This window comes from Lacerta agilis, chromosome 5, assembly GCF_009819535.1.
Source record: "Lacerta agilis isolate rLacAgi1 chromosome 5, rLacAgi1.pri, whole genome shotgun sequence".
Taxonomy (NCBI): domain Eukaryota; kingdom Metazoa; phylum Chordata; class Lepidosauria; order Squamata; family Lacertidae; genus Lacerta; species Lacerta agilis.
The window spans coordinates 60,898,823-60,918,455 of record NC_046316.1 but is presented as its reverse complement, the minus strand read 5'-3'; the positions used below and the strand labels follow the sequence as shown (position 1 = coordinate 60,918,455).

Sequence of the window (19,633 nt, the reverse complement as noted above, 5' to 3'; positions counted from 1 at the left end):
TCAGGTTTCTTTGTGTCTCCCCTTCTTTGCTATGGCTAACCTGTTAACAACAAATCACTGTGTAATCTTATATTCTAAAGAGCTGCAAGAATGTATTATTCATTTCAGCAAGAAGCTCAGCACTGCATGTGTGGCTTTATTCCATTTAATCCCCACAACCTCCCTGTAAGGGAGATTAGGTTGAGAAGTTGATTTGGTCCAAAAGATTTCCAGGAAGCTTCGATGGGGGTGGGGATTTGAACCTAGGCCTCCATGGGCAATGTCAATACTGTAAACTATCTGCTTTGCTGAAGTGGCTCAACTAATACAGTGGTATCTCGGTTTTCGAGCGTCTCGGAAGCCAAAAGTTTTGGTTTTCAAACACTGAAAACCCGGAAGTACCGGTAATTGCTTCCATTTTTGAACGCACCTCAGAAGTCAAACGGCTTCTGCTGCGTTTTTCAATTTCACCATTGAACCTGAAATTCTCCTTTGCGCTTCAGTTGTTGAATGTTTTGGAAGTCAAATGGTCTTCCAGAACGGATTACGTTCGACAACCAGGGTACCACTGTACTTAACATTTATACTGCACATTCCATGTGCTCAAAGGGTTTAATGGACAGATTAGTGAACTAATGAAGTCATGGTCCTCATATTTCAGACGGGGGGCTAATAGAAAGGGACTTGCCTACTTAGCAAGACGAGTGAATGGGGCACCCCCTGGTTTGCAGTATACACTTCGGTCAATCTGCTATACCAGAATAAGTGGTGCAAGGACTAAAGAAAGAAACAAACCTTATTGTTTCTGTTCCTTTTTTAAAACCTTCTTGTGAAAGAAACAACAACCTGTAGGCTATCCAAGTGTGTTAGACTCCCATCCCATCAGTCTCATCCAGTATGACCAACAGTCAGAGATAATGGGAGTTGGAGTCCAACAACATCTGGTGGCCCACAGGTTGCCAACCCCTGGTATACCTTAGCCTATGCATGTCTACACAGAAGTAGACATCCATGTAAACCACCTTAAGCTTCTTGGGTCAAGGGGAAAGGTGGTATTAAAATACCATCAAGAAATACCTTAAAGCTGCAGTTAACAGCAATCATGCTGTTACCTGAGTTAAATTTGCTTCCCTGATCCTCAAAGACTACTCTGGACAAAGCACCAGTTCTCCCTCAGGTTTGTCACCTATTCATTAGGGCTTCCCTCCTCAGCAAGCAGCTGTATCACTGCAGTAAAGGCCCTGCTGGTTAGTTACCCAACAATCCACCAGTTTGTTTGCAGACTCTGGATTCCTGGAGTGCGTGTGTGTGCGCATGGTTCCATAGCTGGCTCTTTGTACTTGCGCTGTTACTCTGTGCTAGATAAGCGCAGGGAGTGGGGATTACCAGAGTTTCCTCTGAGTTTTCAAATCCCTTTTGTTTTTTCTCTTGACCTATGCACTTATGCAACCTCCCTTCTCATACCGACACTGGAGGCCATGCCCTTGCCCACAGTATCAGGAGCTCCGGCTGCTTAATTTGTTCGTGCTAGTCTATCTGTGGTGACCACTCCTTGGTGAGATTTAGGCATCGAGCCACCTTACCCTCCCTCAGAAAAATGGGCCTGCCTGCTCTTGTTCCCCTAAGTGGTCTGGCTAAATGGCAACAACTGCCCTCTTTGGGCACTTGCAGGTCACTCCGGCCTTATGATTAGCAGTTATCCATGTCAAAATGCAACTTGACATCTCACTCGAGGTGCTGGCAAGAAGGCAAAATCCCACTAAATAGCACAGGACAATTTGTAGATGAGATGTTCAAAGCACATTTCTCCCTCTTCCCAATGTTCCTGGAAACTGAAACTTATGAAGGTTGTTCCCAAGATACTTGGGCAAGGTGGGGGGATGTGCTTTGAATGTGCCTTGAATATATGGTGTACTCAGCCAGAGGTGGGACGTGGGTGGCACTGTTGTCTAAACAACTGAGCCGCTTGGGCTTGCCAATCAGAAGGTCGGCGGTTCAAATCCCCACAATGGGGTGAGCTCCCGTTGCTCGGTCCCAGCTCCTGCCAATCCAGCAGTTTGAAAGCACACTAAAAAGTGCAAGTACATAGATACAGGGGTACTGCTCCAGCGGGAAGGTAAATAGCGTTTCAGTGCACTGTTCTGGTTTCGGTGTTCCGTTGTGCCAGAAGCGGCTTAGTCATGCTGGCCACATGACCTGGAAAAACTGTGCGGACAAACGCTGGCTCCCTCGGCCTGTAAAGCGAGATGAGCGCCGCAACCCCAGAGTCGTCTGTGACTGGACTTAACTGTCAGGGGTCCTTTACCTTTACCTTTACACAGTCAGAGAGTGTGTGTGTTTGTGTCACCTAGCCATAAGTGGTTATTTCATGTTCTGAAAGAGCATCCCTTTAATGTGCAACTGCCACCAAAAGGTGTGCTGGTCAAGAGAAGCAGCTATGCCCAACCCTAAGTATGCTTACTCAAGTCCCTACAAGCTCAACAGGATTTGTTCCCTAATAAGTGTGCCTTGCTGTAATGAGGTCGTAATCATGTGCATAACTACTTGGAAGCAAGTCCTGTGGAACTCAGGGGGACTTACTTTTTTTTTTTTTTTTGGGTGTCCAAACAGTTGGCCCATTTACTTTATATCACAGTAACATCAGATTGCAGCAGGGCCACTGTTAACCCAACCAGCTATGCAATGTAACTGGTCTTAATGGTATCGGCCCTCCCAGGAGCGTACTTTGGAAATCTTTCTTTTTTCACTTTTTTTTATTAAAGATTTTCTTGGTTTACAAAATGTCTCTCGCATTTTTCCATGTAACATTTTACAGATCAATTTTGGTTGTTGAGACATTAGGCAGAGAAGGGGAAAGGGGGGGAGACTTACTTTTGAGTAAACTTGTAAAGGCTGCACAACGTAGGCACACCTACCTGAGAGTAAGCCCCACTGAACTCAACAGGACTTACTTCTGAGTAAGTGCCTGCCTTCCCGACTTATTCTCTCCAGCTCCTCTCAGCAAGGCAGAAAGCAGGGAGGTCTTTTTGAAAAGAAAAGAACCAGCTCTCTCTCATTTACAGAGATCTCTCCTCCTCAAACTACCCCCACTTTTGGTGCTGCTGCCAAGATAAACACACACTACATCCTGATTCAATCACAAAGTTATCAACACTCTGCTTTCCTACCAACATTACATGAACCAGGTAAAAAGGCAGCAAGGGAGCCTTGCAACATCCTTTCAACTGCCGCACATTTGCTCTGAGCAAAAGCTGACATTTCTTAGACCTGGAAGGAATTTGGCTTCCAAGCCTCAGTAAAATGTGTACAATCCAAGGAATGACATGAGAAGCAACTCCACCAGTCAGGCACAACACCTATTAATGGGTGCAAGGCCATTATGACTTCTCATCCTTACTTCAAATGCTTCAACTGAAACCTTTTTGAGCCGAGGGTCAAGGAGCTTGCTAACCTTGCAAATAAATTAACAGAAGAACTAGTCCGGAGAGTTTTAATGGTTTTCCTGTTTCTACATACCCAGGTTAGACAAGCCACAAAGGAAGCAACTCTCTTCTCATTCACAGAAATGAGACTGTCCAATCACTGGGGTGCGGGTGGGGGAGAATCTCATTCCCATGGGTGACAAGAAAAATGGCTGCTTGCAAGCCTGACCCAACTGTGGAACAGTTACAATAGTTCATCTCCATTTCTTCTTATTTCCCCAAGATTTGGGACATCAGAAACCAGAGGTCCACATCCTTTTTGACTCCATCCTGTTGCATTTTGCTCCCTGACAAACCCACCCTCAACTGCAACAGGGGTATAGCGTGAGGGGGCCAGGGGGTCATAGTCCCGGGCATGATTTTGAGGGGCATGAACCAGGCACCCCCATGCAGGGATCCCTATCCCACCCTGCCTGCCACTGGGGATTTCTGGGCCCTGGAGCCTGGCCTGGCCCTGATTTATATAGTGTATATAGGTCACCAAATTTACTTTTCCTTAGCAAACATATTTTAGATTTTCAGTACAAAACATACAGAGTTTTGGTCTGAGTATGGGTTTCTGCCTCTGTTGATACATATTGAATTAAGATGGGCAATGCCTAGACAATAGCATCTATGACTGCCGGTGTGAATGGCTGCTTAACTGAATTTGTTGCAGACTGTATACTTTTTTGCATTTTATTACCCCTTCTGCATCCGAATGTGTGTATCACATACATTCACACCTACTTGCCAATTGAGGGTAATGCTCCATACATCTGATGAAGTGGACTCTGCAGGCCACAAAAGCTGATGCCACAAAAAATGTATTGATTTTGAGGGTACAACATTGGTTTTGCTGCAAGAAATTTAACACAGATACCACTCCAGTAGTTGGACTGGTGCTGATTTAGCCAGCAATCCTAACCATCCTCCTATCAAAACCCGCCTTTCCTGAGCCTTTAAAAACAAAGAACAGTCAATGCATTAGTTCGAGATGCTCTCCCCTTTTCCCCATGCTGAAATGGAGATGAACTTCTAATCAGATCTGGCATTTCTGGTTGCTTAATTCTGAACTGTGGTTTCCCATTATTAAGTCAACAACAATCTTACAAAATAAGTGCAAAAGATTTCAGGTTTCCCAAAACTCTTCACCAGGCTCAATTAAAACAAAGCAAAGTGGAAGGAACTCATGGAAGACACCATGAATCTGCATCTGGTCAGAGTCTTATGGCAGAATGTGGGCAGAAGGAGGAGATGTTCAAATGAATGTTAGCTCCCTCCTCTCACGTTTGGCCATAAGACTCTGACCAGATGCAGACTCATGGCATGACCGCCAGCTCAGTTTCTCCCTTTTCCCTAAGCCACTTTCTTAGCCATCCAGCCTGATGGAAGAATTTCAAAAGCTTGCACGTTATTTCACAAGATGGGTTTAATAAAGGGTATTGTCCTAAAATGGATTTTGGATATTTCATTACGGTCCAAAAAAGCTACCGGTACCTCTACTTTTTTTTGTTAACAATCCACTTCCTCAGCAACTCTATTACTTTCAGCTGCCAATTCCCCAGAAGCTCCCAAATGTCTCCGTTCTTATCTACGAATTTGCCATGATGAGCAGATATCTAAGGACCACGATACTAGCGGTACCAGCTGCCTTCTCTTCCTCCTCCTCCTCCATCACTGGCTGTGGCTAAACATCAGCAGTTAGGGGCCTCTGAGCTCCCACCTCAAGTCATGTGGAAGTGATTCAACCTCTCCCACAGCAGATGAAGGATAACCGGATGTGGGGGGGGGGGGGAGAGAAAAAATACTCAGCACAGAGGGCTTTCTCTGAAAAGGCTGCTGTTTGTTATTTCTGGAGTAACTTTTGAGAAAGGCATTCTGTAAACACCGTGCCATAAAACAAATAGGAGCTCCATTATCTTGTGCCGACAGACCAGAGCTTGCGGGTGTATTTAACAGAGAAATGCCTTGTACCGGAACCAGAGCAATGTTTAGCAGCTGCTGCTGGAGCTTATGGAAGTAACGCCGCTTGTTTAGTTTCTCTGGCACAGCCAACAACGTCTGCACAGGTAGGGTCTTGGCACTGCCCCAGCTCTCGCCCGGGGATGACAAAGCGAGGACTAAACCTCAGCTCCATACAGGCATCATCCCGCCAGGGGCAGGGCTGCCTTGTTGCCATAACGGAGAGGGAAACGGGACTGCCGCTCTCCATCCGTTTGGCTTGCAAGCAAACCGATTGCCGGGTGTAGAGAACCCATCCCAAGCAAACTTGCCATGCTGATGGAACACAACAACAAAAGGTAAGAAAATCACCATTGTGCCAACATCAGCGTTCGTCCTTACGATGGGAAACCGGGGAAGGCTTCAAACATAGGATGCTGGCTAATAATTTCTGCAGTGGTCCTGCTGCCAGACTAAACAGCATGGCTCCACATGTGCAGGTGTGCACACACACAAAACGTGGAGAAACACAACTGCTGTGGGATTTGAAAGGTGACTATGACCCCATTCAGAAATGACAGCGTGAAATTTTCACAAATCGAGTGGGTGTAGAACAGGAGTGGGGAACCTCAAGTTGGGGGGAGGCATATGCAGCTTTCTAGGTCAAGCCTGCTTTCCCCAGGTTACACCTCCTCACCAGTCCAGCCTCTTGACTTCCCCAAGTGCCTTTGCCCAGGGGCGGAGCAAGGTGGGGGCGTTGGTGTGGGCCGCTCCAGTTACCACCCTGGAGTGGGGGCGACACTTGGTGTCCGAGATGCCGAAGACCAGCCCTGCTGCCCAGTAAAAAGCACGCACCGACGGCTTGCTCGCAAACCTGCTCGGCGCACACTTTCCTTTTTCTGGCTGGGGCGGAGGCAAGGGTGAGCCAGGGAAGGGTTCCCTGGACCACCCCTCGCCTCCGCCTGCTCCATAGCGTGTATGCGTGCTATGGAGCGGCGCCACAGCAAACCCAGTGAGCAAGTTATGGAGCCAGCAAGCCTCACTCGCTCCACAGCTTTCTCGCAAACCTGCTCAGTGCCGAGCAGGTTTGCAAGCAAGTTGCAGAGCGAGCGAGGCTGCCTCGCTCCGTGGCTTGCTTGCGGGGTTTGCCACGGCGTTGCTGTGGAGCGTGCATGCACCGCCGTGGAGCACGCATTTGCATGTGCCACTCTGTACGGTGCATGTGCGCTTCGGAGCGACATCCCACCCCGGGTTTGCCACTCCGGCGGCCAAGCGGCTTCATTCGCCACTGCCTTTGCCTGGCTGAAATGTTAAACTGCTCGCCTGGACGGTGCATGGAGAGAAGTGTGTGGGTTGTGTACATGGTGACTATGCAGAAGCCTCTGACTTCTGCTTGGCTGGAATGCAGCCTACTGTACAAAAGGTATGGATCACATCCACCCTTTGACCAGTTTTTGCCACTGGTATGCGACCCTCTGGGAGGTTCACCATGATGGAATGTGGTCCTCTTGCTGAAAAAGGTTCCTCCACCCCACCTTCGTATAAAAGCCACGGGGATCAAGGTCCTAGATGAACCAGCATGGTGAGCAGAAAGTTGGATTAGAAGCAGGGGGACAAATGCCCACTCATCTACAAAGCTCACAGGGTGACTTCGGCCTATCGTTTTCTCGCAACACTCTCAATCTGATCTAGCTCAAAGCCTTGTTCTGGGGGACAAAATGGGAGAGAAAAGAACCACATATGAGATACTTGGGGGAGGGGAAGATAAAAAGCCACAACAATAAATGCAAAGGTAACAGATAAACCCACTGCAGCTGAAGGTATTGTGAAACAGCAAGTGACTGACTAGGAGGCTCGTGGCAAATATATGTTTGTTTACAAACTTCTTGTCCGGGTTTAATGCTGCTCAGTGCTACAAGCTTTGCTCGGGTTCTAAATCATTTTACAAAGACCATGATTTTGTTCAACACAGAGTACAGAGTTAGCTCCAGAGGCCCTGTGTAGACATTGCATCAGACACAAAGCAAACTCATTTGACCTGGTAGGGTAATAGTTTGGGACAGTGGTGGCCTGAGAGAGGCATTCTCCATGGCAGCCCCTAAGCTGTGAATTCCCTCCCCAGAGAGATTTGCCTGACACCGTCACTATGCAGCTTTATGCAAAAGGCTGTGTCTTAGTGTAGACACAGGTCACCAAGCCTGAGCTTCCATAGCCGCGGCCTGCCATGGACCATCATTGGGACGATTTGCAGCAACGGCAGCAGGTATGTTCTGTACTTGTGATAATATTTTATCCTCTTGTTAATTATGCTGCTTTAAATGTGCATTCTATATTTGACTTCCTTTAGTAACGTTTTCTTTTGAAATGTTTAGGATCATTGCTTTTTGTGGTAACTTTGCTATGTTAAATGTGCATTTTGTACTTGACCTATGTAATGTTTTATTTTGAATCTTTTAAGATAATATTTTAGTTCCCTGTTAAACATGTTGCTTTGAATGTATACTTTTTATTTGACTTTGTAACATTTTATTCTGGATTGTTTGATGTTTTAATTTAGGCTATAAACGGCTTTGAATATTTCCCCCTTAAAAACAGAAAGCTATAAAATGAACAGCATATAACAACAATAGCTGAAAACACACCTCTTTACCCTGCCCTTTGACACTTGAGAAGTGTGTGTTCAGGACCCACCCTATTCCCATGACTGTAATTTGTTAACTGGTTTTAATACTGAATTCTTGTAAACTGCCCTGCAACGGCGTTGGTGAAGGACAGGCAATACATTTATTATGTTATTAATATTAATATTAATGATTAAAGGTGCTTCTCCCTACAGAGAGTCATCCTAGGTAAGCACACCAGTATGCTCACTTCGTAGGGCCAATCCCAACTCTGAGGATGGGAAGGGAGGAAAAAGGTCAAGTGTGTTTGCTTTTGACCCAGAAAAATTCAAGGCAGGGAACGTTTGTTCTCATTTGAGGGCTTTCCTCCCTGCACGCCCTGGGCCAGCCAAGGCACTTATAATCGGCTAGCCTGCCTCATGAAACCTCACATTTATTATGGGAACACTGATAAAAAAAAAACACTTTCTGCAATGCTACTGTCAAGATTGTAAACAGCACGGTTGCATAACGTTAGTGGCCAACATACAACTTCCTCCACCTCTTCACCAGCTCTGGTATGTGCAAGTGAGACTCATTGGAAAAATATGTCCCCGTTGCTGTGCCATTCAAGGAAGGAAATATAGGATTGTGCTTCTCTGGGCATTTGCAATGTATTTACACCTATGACAGTTCCCTAAGATGACAAGTGTTTATTTATCTGCACCCAACTCTGTCCCTGGACAGGGAAACTAACAGCAATTTCATCACTGTCCAAAGAGCTCTCAATCTAAACAGGTTTCTGTCCCTCCACTCTCATTTGGGATTATGCTACTAATCCCAACAGCTTCCCTTGAAACTCTTTCCCTCCCACCAGGACTTTTTTTTTCTTTTCTTATTTGCATCCTTTATTCATACAAAGTGGAAGTCTCCTCTTGAAACAGTTTCCCTCTTGGGAAAGTTTGCCCAGCTAAAGGTACTTTTTTTCCCCTCTCCAGAGCTCTCCCGCTCAGGTTGGACCTGTAAGGTCAAGAAAGATGCTATAGGATTGAGTTCTAAAGCTGCAAAGCTATGAGCACTCACTCGGAGTAAGTCCCATCAATATAAATAAATAATAACGATCATTTTATTGGTGCTTTCTGTTGATATATGCATGCATCTGGCTGCAGTGGTGCCAAACTACACACTACATTACGTGCACTACACTTGTGCCCTGAAAAAGAGCAGTGAAATGATGGGGGAAAGATCCAGACAAGGGCCATGGGGGGGGGCGACATGGAAGCACTTAATCCTCCCCCTCCCAGTTTTGTGATCTATTTGCCCCCCCCGGGGGGGGGAGCTGCTAACTGCAACAGTACCAGTTTCCCTCCCTGTGTAAACAGCAACTGAGGGAGCAATTTTCACCAGGACCATAATGTGTAGGAGAGGGTTAACTCTCTCCTGCTCTCATAAGTGGCGCCATGAAGGCAGGACTTTGGGGCAAAAGACCGGGTCTCCATTCAGCAGAATAATCAGGAATAATCAGGAATGCAGCAGTAAGCCAAATAGTACACATTCCCATCTAAAGAGAGCCCCCCCCACACACACATAAGATCATCATGCCCGGAGCCTAGAATTCCCTATCCACAGTACGGTCCCAAATCAGATTGCCCCACAAAGCTCCTATATTTTTCAGTTACAAAAAATACACAAGTGCAAAACACGCACTCAACATAGCATGCCCCACAGCACTGTATTAAGACCTCCCTCTCGATAAAGCCATTGTGCTTCGCTTTTATTTCCTTTTCTCATTTCTGAACTTCCTTGGTGGCCACCGACTGCTAAGGAAGGAGATCAGATGCTATACTTCTTCCCCCAGCTGGTTAGCAGCTGCCCTGCTTCTCTCAGCCAGACTGTCCTCTGCAAAGGCAGCATCCTTCGGCAATCTTCTGGATAGGCAACAGCATGCAACAAGGACCGCTACATACTTCCGAGTGTCATTATTACTCATATATGAGGCGGGGAAATGCACACATGTTCAAGAGACAACCCGTTCATCCATTTACAGAGTATCGTCTCCAATAAGGGGAGGGGGGAGGTAAAAGAGGGAGGATTAAAACAGCAACACCAAGGAGCTTCAAGATTTCCAGATGGCAAAAGTAAGGATGGCTTCCACTCCAGAGGAGAAGCAATTATTTACAGCACCACCCAAGACACGGTCTTTGAATTAAAAATCAATTCCCACTGATTTCCAGGTTAACAAATCTGTGGATTGGGGTGAAAGCACTCAGGTGCAGGTAAATAAAGCCAGACATTTGTCAATGAGGAGAGGAGAGCACTATAAATGTTGGTTACAGGTACAATGGAGAATTTATATGCCACTTTATGATCCCTATCCAGAGTGTGTTGCAACCGGAGCGATATATTCAATGTTTGTTAAACTCAAAAATAATTGTCATTTAGCATTTACTTCAGGTAAGTGTGCACAGGACTGCAAAATAACAGCACAACCCTATGCAAGTTTATTCAGAGATATGTCCTACTGTGTTCAGCGAGGCTTACTCCCAAGTAAGTGTGCATAGAACTGCAGCCTTATTCCCCAGTCCTATCCATGTTCACCCATAAGTAATTCAATGAGGTTCACACACAATCCAAGCCTGGAGTAAAACAGTGGAATTTAAATCAACATAATTTATGCTGGTTTAAGTCCAAAAAAAGGGTGTGTGTGGCAGGGATGGACAGGGCAAGGCAAGGAGAGGCTATTCCAAATCCCTTTCAATCCATCTCATGACCTGGCAAGTCAGCAGAATTTAGCTGGCAAAAAGGGAATTGCAGGTCAAATTCCTCCCAGAGTTTGGAATAGGGTAACTTAACACTGGTGCAATTTACACGGCTTTCCTATTGTCAGGGTTGCTCAGTAAAATGCAAACAGTATTGCAGCCTCAACCGTGCAATCCTATGCAGGGCTGCTCAGGATTACATTCCACCTAGTTCAATGGGATTTACTCCATAGCTGTCAACTTTTTCCTTTTTTTTAAGGGGAATTCCCTTATTCCGAATAGGATTCCTCGCAAGAAAAGGGAAAAGTTGACAGCTATGATTTACTCCCAGGTAAGTGGGCACAGGATTGCATCTGAAACAGATTGCTGTCAGTGGAATCCACGAGATGAACCCGGTCCAATCTCTACCTAAATGCGCTCGAAGGTCGCTCTGAGAGCAAGCGCTTCCTTGGCATCGGGAGTCGGACTGACTGGCAGTACTTGTGCGCTACAGAAGCCAAAGCCCCAACATAAAAACACACACAGTTTCATTCAAAGTAATGAATGAAAAACAAGCCATTCCACCATCCCCCAAGCAGCAAAGCTGCACCGGGGGACCCCTTACCTTGATGTTACAGAAGACGCCCGCGGAGCAGGTGTTCCCAATCCTGGGCGCTTTGCCGTTTTCCGGCGCCGTCCCCATGGTCTGCTCGGCGCTTTCCGGCGGCTCCTCGGGAGACAAAGGGCGAGTTAGCCCGGAGCCTCAGCAGCCCGTCCCGCGTTGCCCGCGCTCGTGAACAGCCTCGCTCAGGTGCCTGCCTTCTTCGCAACCTCCCCGCGAGCCAGTACGGAAAGCTGCCCGGGCGAAAGAGCGCGGAGCGTGCCGTTTTTATAACTCTGCCGCGCACTCCGAAGTGATGATGAAACTTTCTTTCTCCTCCCTCTTTCCCTCTAGTGCGTAAAAGCAGGCGCTGGGAAATGCGCCACCGGGCACACTGCGCTTCCCGCCCGAAAAGCAGGTGGGAGCTTTTCGCTCTCCGAGGGGACGGGCAGATTTCTCTCTCGATCCCTCCCAAGCTTGCCCGTTGCCCCGCAGGAAGTCAGACCCTCAGGAGGGAGCGCCGGCAAATCCCTTCCCTCGAGTTCCTCGGCTCCAAAACCGCGCGCTCCGTGGGGAGACGTGGGGCTGCAGGCTGCGGCTTCTTCTCCAAGGTTTCCGGCTGAACCTGCCGTCGGGGCCTCTTGTGAAAGCGCTGTCGGTGGGGGTGGGCGAGGCCACTCGCAGTCTTTCCGAGCACGACATGCGGCCTCCACGTGTGCGAGGTCAGGCTTCGACCTGCGGTCGGTTTGGCTCCAGCCCTTGGCTTTCCAAAGGCCCCTGGCCGGGGAGTGGCGCCCATGGTGCGGGACGTTTGCGCAAAAGAATCGATCTCCCCCGGCCGTTTTACGCACGGCCGGCCTCGACGGAGAAGGGTCTCGCCGTGGCCCAGGCTGCTCTCTGCAGCTCGGAGCGAGGCGGGCCGCTGTCCCTGCAGACAACATGGTCCAAGCAGGCGAACCTAGCTGGTGGGCGCTGCTTCTTCCCTTGTTGCTTGGAAGCCCAGTTGCCCCGCGCAGTTACCTCGAGAGGCACTGACACAACGGAGGCCTGACTCCGCCAGCGGCCTGGCATGTTTGTCTCTGGGCGGCCAACGGGATTGAACCGAATGGATTAAATATTAACCTCCCCAACGTGGCTGAGGTGGCTCTGGGCTGCCTGATCTGTGTCTACAAGTATAGCAAAATGAAGTGGGGGAACTCTGCTATCTTAAATAAGCAAAGGCTTGCAAGGAGAAAACTAGCAGATCAGGGAGAGGAGGGACTAGACCTTTTCCTTCTTGTATTAGTTTTCTACTGCAGGGCATTGTATGTGTTTATTTAGCTAAAAAGGGGGGGGGAGCTTTCAACGAGGGCATCCCCGTCCCCAAGTAACATTTTCCACCTACAAGTTGAGGTCTCTTCCTCCTGCCTCATGGAGAGATCTGGATCAAGAAACCCCAGTTTCAGACTGCTTGTTAGTAGAAAATGGTGACACTTGGGAAACTTCTCCAGTGAGCCAGTTGGTATGGACCCTTTTTTGTGGTCCTTCCCTGTTCCACTGTAGAATGGAGTAGTTAAATAGAGACCAACAAAAGGGCATTCCCATGAGTGCTCCCTTATGAAAGCTCATGCACCACAAAGTAATCTTTAAGGAGTCTTGGAGCTTTGCTGCTCTTCAGTGCTTAATCTAAACTTCTATACATCCATTTATATGGCACCTAATTTTTCCATAGCTCAGGCAGCCTGCTGCCCCCTTTCCTCCTGCCCACAGTCTCTTTGCATCTTGGTTTTCTATCCCTCCATAGCCTCTGTAAGAACTACTTGTTCTCCAAGGCTATACATTACCAAGAACTCAGTAAACCCCTGAAGACGGGCAGCAAAAGGTGACATTTTCCCTACTCCCATTCCTCTGCCTCTCAAGTCATCCTGTAATGAAACGACCAACCTGCTACTTGCATCAACTACCACCTCATGTCCTACCACCTCATGTCCTACCTCCAGTAATGGGTGACAGTTATCCATCATCTCCATTGCAGCTTTTGGAATAGATTGAGACACGTCCATCTTCTCTCCCTCTCCAGCAAAAGCTCATCTCATCATCCTTTCACTATACTTGAAACCCACTTTTATCTTGATCACCCCCCCCCCCGCAAAATCTCAGCCTATTGATGTTCCTATTACGCCATGTCCTTAGAATGAAATATTAGCCACTCAAAGTTAAATGATAACTAGTTCTTAAAATAGGCTCCCCCACCCCCAGTTCTTGCTTTTTTTTAAAGGTCTCTGTGTCAAAGAGATTTTTATGGCAGATGGATGAAAACCTGGCCACAAAATAATGCCTTCTTAAGTGAAGCTACAAATGCAGTACAAGACTCATGGGCACATACTAGATGTTCCCCTTGACTTAGCACAAACAATTTCATAAAAGATGCAGTACAAACAGAGAAATCTTTTCCTCAGAACCCCAGCAGAATCTATGGAAGAATAAAGCACACCGCTGGGCAGCTATCCAAAGTCACTTTGTCATGTGTTTAACTTGCTTGGATTAAGCCCTTTCTTATCCTTTTTACCCCAAATTCAGCATGAAATAACCTCAAACTTGCGTATCCTATACTGCCAAGTTTCAAATAGTCCATAGAATCATTTCCCAGCTATAAGCCATGGAGCCTGCTGCACCCTTCCAAGTATGTATGGTTGGGAGTTGTCAACTTTTATGAGCCCGTGGGCACATATGCAAACCAGAGAAACTCATAGTCACTGTGCATACACTACAACCACACACAAATGTGTACACACACACGGCACATGACAACTACATATGTATCAAAACCACACATGCGCACATTAACTCTCCTTGCCAGAAATTAGTTTGCGGGGCAAAGGGTTTGCTTCCCCTCCCCCCCAACACGGGGTTTGATAGGAGATCTTCCTGGAGACTACAGCTGAAGAAACATGTTAAATTCACCTCCCCCACTCTAATTTCTAGGAAGATAAACCTTCACTGAAGAACACACAGAGCAATTAGGCTTAGGGGGGAAAGCCTGTTGGCGCCTGGCACCCACAAGGTCCCGTCCTGCCCCCCCCCCACTGAAATTTGGCTTCAGAATTTGTAGTAAATGGCATTATTTTAAGCCTAACCTCAAAACGGGGAGCATTTTGGGCATGTCCTCCCACACTACAATTACGCTGGGGGGGGGGGGAAACGACCCAATTCAATCCTAATTTCAGCTGGGGGTGGGCACACAGGTACAAAAGAATGCCTCCGTGGGTGCATGTGTTCGCAAACCATGACATAGATGAAAGCTAACTATTTGAGGCTTGCAAATTGGGAGCGAGGCAAGGATATTATGAAAGAGATTGTACCTGGATGCTTATTTTCTTTCTCTTTTCCCTTTTCATAAATGGCAAAACGTTATTACAAAATGTAAACAACCAAAGGAAACTTATAATAAATATAGTAGATGAAGAACCCAAGCTCAAAATCCCTGGATGTGTCTGTGCCTACCTGTTTTTTAAAAGGCTTAGCCAGAGGTTTAGACAGTTGGGAAATAGCAGTTGGAAGACAGTTGGAAATAGAGAGACAGTTGGTTCGGTTGGTTTCTCGTGGGTGGGAGGCATAGGATTCAGAGTGAGTTAGAGACAGAGGGGAGACAGAGAGTGAATCGGATTACAGTGTTTCAAAGTATTTAAAACTTGTTTGCGTTCACAATAAACTGGAATCTTTGTTAATACGTTACAACCTGACTGAGTCTATATATTACCGGGGAAACCTGGTTGGTGGCAGTGGAAGAGATAAGCCATGGTGGTGCAGGGTCAATAGTCCGTGGGACGACCGGGGGCTCTGTGCGATGCCACAGTGTCATAGAAAAAAATCCGGGCCTGTTTCTTTTCCTATTCACAAAGAGTTTCCCCAGACAAACCATAAGGCCAGTTGGGAGTCAGGACAGCAATCATTTCCTACTAAAATTTTCTTATACCTCCTGTACAAACCTCCCTCTCTAAAGAAAACCAACACATTGCCACTTAAATCAGCGACCTGTTGCCCTACTTGCAGTAATGGGAAATAATTATCCTACATCATTTCTGCATCGGCCTTTGATGTACTTTTCTCTCTCTTCAGCTAACAAAAGCCTGTTGTGTCCTTGGGAAAATTGCATGTATGTTTTATTATTAAACACTTTCTTATCTTTGTTCCATCCTCTGGATCCTCTCCAGTTTATCAGTTTCCCTCAATTTCCAGCAATTAGGGATGAGGAAGATTCACTTTGCATCTAAAAGCAACCTACCCAATTCACACTTTATGAAACACAAGAACTGAAACACAGCAGTCTTTCAAATGTGCACCACTTTGAACTTCACAACACTATCCTCCAGCCAAGCAGCGTGTACAAAAATGCATATACTAGGGTAAAAGTTTGCATCATGTAAATGCATCTGGTAGTGAAAGTTACATACATAAATGCATTGTATATGGAAAAATTGCTTTGCAAAAACCTGTATAAGGGGAAATTGCCCACAAAATGCGTATATGGGGGAAATTTGCACAAAAATGATCATGAATTTTCATGAGAACTTTTTTGTTTTTTTCTAATCGCAAATGGGAATTGTGAAAATGTAGGGAACTGAACTTAAGCTTGGGGAAATGAGAGACTGAAATTGACACATTCTGTCAATTGAGTATTTAGAATTCTGCATGTTATCTTCCAGCTGAATATATAACCCTCCAGTGGAAGCAAATCAGGTCCAAATTATACATTACAAGACAGGCAGGTCCAGCAGTCTCACAGGGTTGTTTTTAAAAGTGAAAACCAGCTGGAACATAGGGGTGTGTGCAATTGGAAGCAGAGGGTTTGCTGCTTTTCCCACCCAAGCGCACACACCCCATGTATTTTTACCTCGCACAGCAGGAGAAGCAGCTGGAGTACTGCTGTTGTGAGTTTAATCACAAAAAAGCAGTTGGAGGAAAAGACTTAAGCAGCCCTCTGCCGCCATTTCAACACTCCCAGCTTCAGCCTTCTATGGCTGCTTTTCATTAAATAATTTGGTTTAAAAGTCAGGATGCTGTTACATGCTTCTGCAATGTAACATCTGGTTTGGTCCACCAGAGCCCTCAAAAAAATAACCCCAGGAAAAATTATTTTAATGATTGTGATCATAGTAAACCTTTAAATACTGGAACTTGGGCATTCCACATAGGCATAGGTTTGAAAGACTGAAATCCTAACCCTGCTTACTTGATTTCAGTGGGACTTACTTCTGAATAGGCATGGTAAGGGTTGCAGTCTACAGGCACTATTTTCCAGTGGAATCCAGTCTCAATCTGGCAAATTCAAGTTGCATGATGAAAGCTGATATGGAGCTCTTGCACCTGCTTCCCTAAAACAAAAAAAAAAAAAAAAACCTGGACTTTTTTCTGTGAGGAAAGTGGCAGGAAAATATGTTGGAAAGTGTGGGAAAACACTTGTCTAATGCAACATCATTTAACCTCCCCACAAACAGGATTCAAGATGACTTCCAACAGGTTGGAGAACTGGGCCCAAATTAACAAAATGAATTTTAATAGGGACAAATGTCAAGTTCTGCACTTAGGCAGGAAGAACCAGCTGCACAAATATAAAATGGGGGACACCTGGCTTGCCAGTAGGACATGTGAAAAGGATCTAGGGGGTCTTAGTAGACTACAGGCTTAACGTGAGTCAGTGGTGTGATGCATCAGCAAAAATAGCTAATGCAATTCTGGGCTGCATCAACAGAAATATAGTGTCGAGATCAAGGGAAGTCATAGTACTGCTCTATTCTGCCTTGGTCAGGCCCCACCTGGAGTCTTGTGTCCATTTCTGGGCACTATAGTTTAAGGATATTGACAAGCTGGAATGTGTGCAGAGGAGGGCGACTCAGATGATCAAGGGTCTAGAAACCAAGCCTTATGAGGAATGGTTGAGGGAGCTGGGTATGTTTAACCTGGAAAAGAGGAGACTGGGAGGAGATATGATGGCCATCATCAAATATCTAAAGGGCTGTGTCACACGGAAGAGGGAACATACTTGTTTTCTTCTGCACTGAAGGGTAGGACCAATGGATCCAAATTATAAGAAAGGTGATTCTCATCAAACGTTGGGAAGAATTTCTTGATGGTAAGAACTTAACTTGGAACCAATTTACCATATGAGATGGCCTTGCCCCATATGTACCCACTCATCCACTTCCATCTGCGGAATTGGCACCTTTACAAGTGCCCCATAATACCTGCCCCATGTGAGGGATCCTATTCCCTCCCCTTCAATACTTCCCCAACAGTGACTCTCCCTAAGTTTCACTGACAACTAGGATGAATCCTTCAGTGTTCATACGGGAGTTGTCTCTGGGGTACCTCAGGGCTGTACGTTTGAAAACCTTTTGCCACCTATGGGATCTCCCTACCAGGGTTCCCAACTACTGCAGTTTGCCTTCCCTTTAGGCAAATAAGTGGCACACTTGGCTTCACTGTCCAGCCCTCTGTATGACAGGAGAATAAGCAAACAGTTTCCTCTTCCCCAGGAAAGCTTTGTTCTCTCCTCTTAGTCACACCTCTTAAGGTACTGATACACTGCCAGAGTCAACGAACCTTTAAGCACATTTAACTTTATTAGGTAACTTGAAAACATGGATGTCTCGGGTTATTACTGATACAAATCTTCTTCTCATGTAATTCAGCTTTGTTATACTATTTCCTGCATCCCTTTAGCAATGGTAATGACCTTTCCTCCCATTCCCCAAAGCCTAACCTCGCATTTTCTCTCTCTAATCCTCCACCCCCCAACTGCCTTTTAACGGTTGTTCCCCCTCCTTTTAGAATGCCAACTAGCTCCGCCTCCCAGGGAACACCTACCTAAAATGGGAGTGATAGGTTAGCCCCTGATGAACCTGAATCATCAGCAGGCATTATTCCGCCACACCCCCACCTGTAAGAACTCGATTGTTTAGTGTTGCAGGCAGCACCGAGACTTCGGAACTCTGTGCATTGATAACAGGCGCCTTTACTGTATTCTTTTCGGCACCAACCCAGATGTTTAGAAAGCTTGTGCGAGTTTAATCTATTCTATTGCTATATATATATATATATATATATTAATATATAATATTCAATTAAGCAGTATATAAATTTTAAATAAATATGAAATAAATAGCTGTTCAACAGTAAAGTGGAGTACCCCAGAAGGCGGGGTGTCTATTTCAATGGAGGTTTTTAAGCTGAGGTTGGATGGCCATCTGTCAGGGATTCTTTAGTTGCGATTTGTGCATTACAGGGGGTTGGACTAGATGACCCTTGGGGTCCCTTCCAACTCTATGATTCTATTATTATATTAACAGACCTTCTGGAAGTGACCTTAGATGGCATTTGGGGGAAAGAGACCAGAGAGACAAGTGAACAGCAACCTCCCACCCACCCACCCACTCTTTCACATACTTTAATGTCCAGGCTTGTTTCTGAATGCTTGAATAGTATAGCATTTAGCTTTGAAGTTGCCATTTACCCTTTGAAGGCTGAATAAGCCGCCTATGATTATTTCATCATAGGACACAGTGAGATACTAAAATGTGCCGCATAACAAACCTGAGGTGGAAACTGTGGGGCATATCCTTCCTTCTTATAATTTTTATCCTGGTTCCATTTAACCTCCTTACATGCTAGGTCAATTAATTATTATGTGATGTATTTGTTTCTAGACAGTAACTTACCTGTCGATTTGTCAGTTAACACATCTTTTCAGCAGCAGGAAATAGGGTTAGAATAGAGTCAAGAAAGCTGAAGTATTTCCCCATTTATTTCTGATTTTTGAGATACTGCTTTTCAGGAAAGAGTCGCAAAGCACTTTGTACAGGAATATTAAAATAGCGAGCACAAATGATTAAAGTAATAAAGTGGCAAAGGCAAGTTATAAGGGGGTGAGCTTTTTGAAAGCTAAATCTTTCCTCCTTTTAGAGTTTCCACAGTCTTCTGAATGCCAGTTGCTGTGTTCTGTGAGCCACAAGAAGGGAGAGTCCTCATCTGCTCAGGCCCTGCTTGCTGGTTTGCCACAGGGAGTAGGCTGGCCACTGTGAGAACAGGATGCTGGACTAAATGGGCCATTGGCCTGATCCAGCAGGGCTGCTCTCATGTTCTTACATTCTTGAGATGGTTCTTGAGTATCCCTGTGGGGGGCCTTTGGGAAATGGAGAAGCCACCTCAGCAGGAAGCAGGGCATATTAGTTGCATGATCTGGGATGGACCAACGATCTGGCCTAGTGAAAGGCAGCTCCTCGTGTTCCTAAATCTGGATAGAGACCTATGTGTGTCATGGGCCCCAAGTTT

General features: G+C 46.0%; 1 protein-coding gene across 2 annotated transcripts in view; it reads right to left on the bottom strand.

Annotated features, from left to right (window-relative positions):
- SLCO2A1 (solute carrier organic anion transporter family member 2A1) overlaps positions 1 to 11,971 on the bottom strand; it is a 56,689-nt gene extending 44,718 nt beyond the window's left edge. The window contains exon 1 of one of the 2 annotated variants that reach the window (XM_033150141.1): positions 11,348 to 11,971. In XM_033150141.1, coding sequence (XP_033006032.1) covers positions 11,348 to 11,425 — 78 coding nt within the window. In that variant the 5' untranslated portion in view covers positions 11,426 to 11,971. The remainder of the gene's footprint in view (positions 1 to 11,347) is intronic. The other variant, XM_033150142.1, reaches the window with a different exon arrangement.
- Positions 11,972 to 19,633: the final 7,662 nt, after the last annotated feature.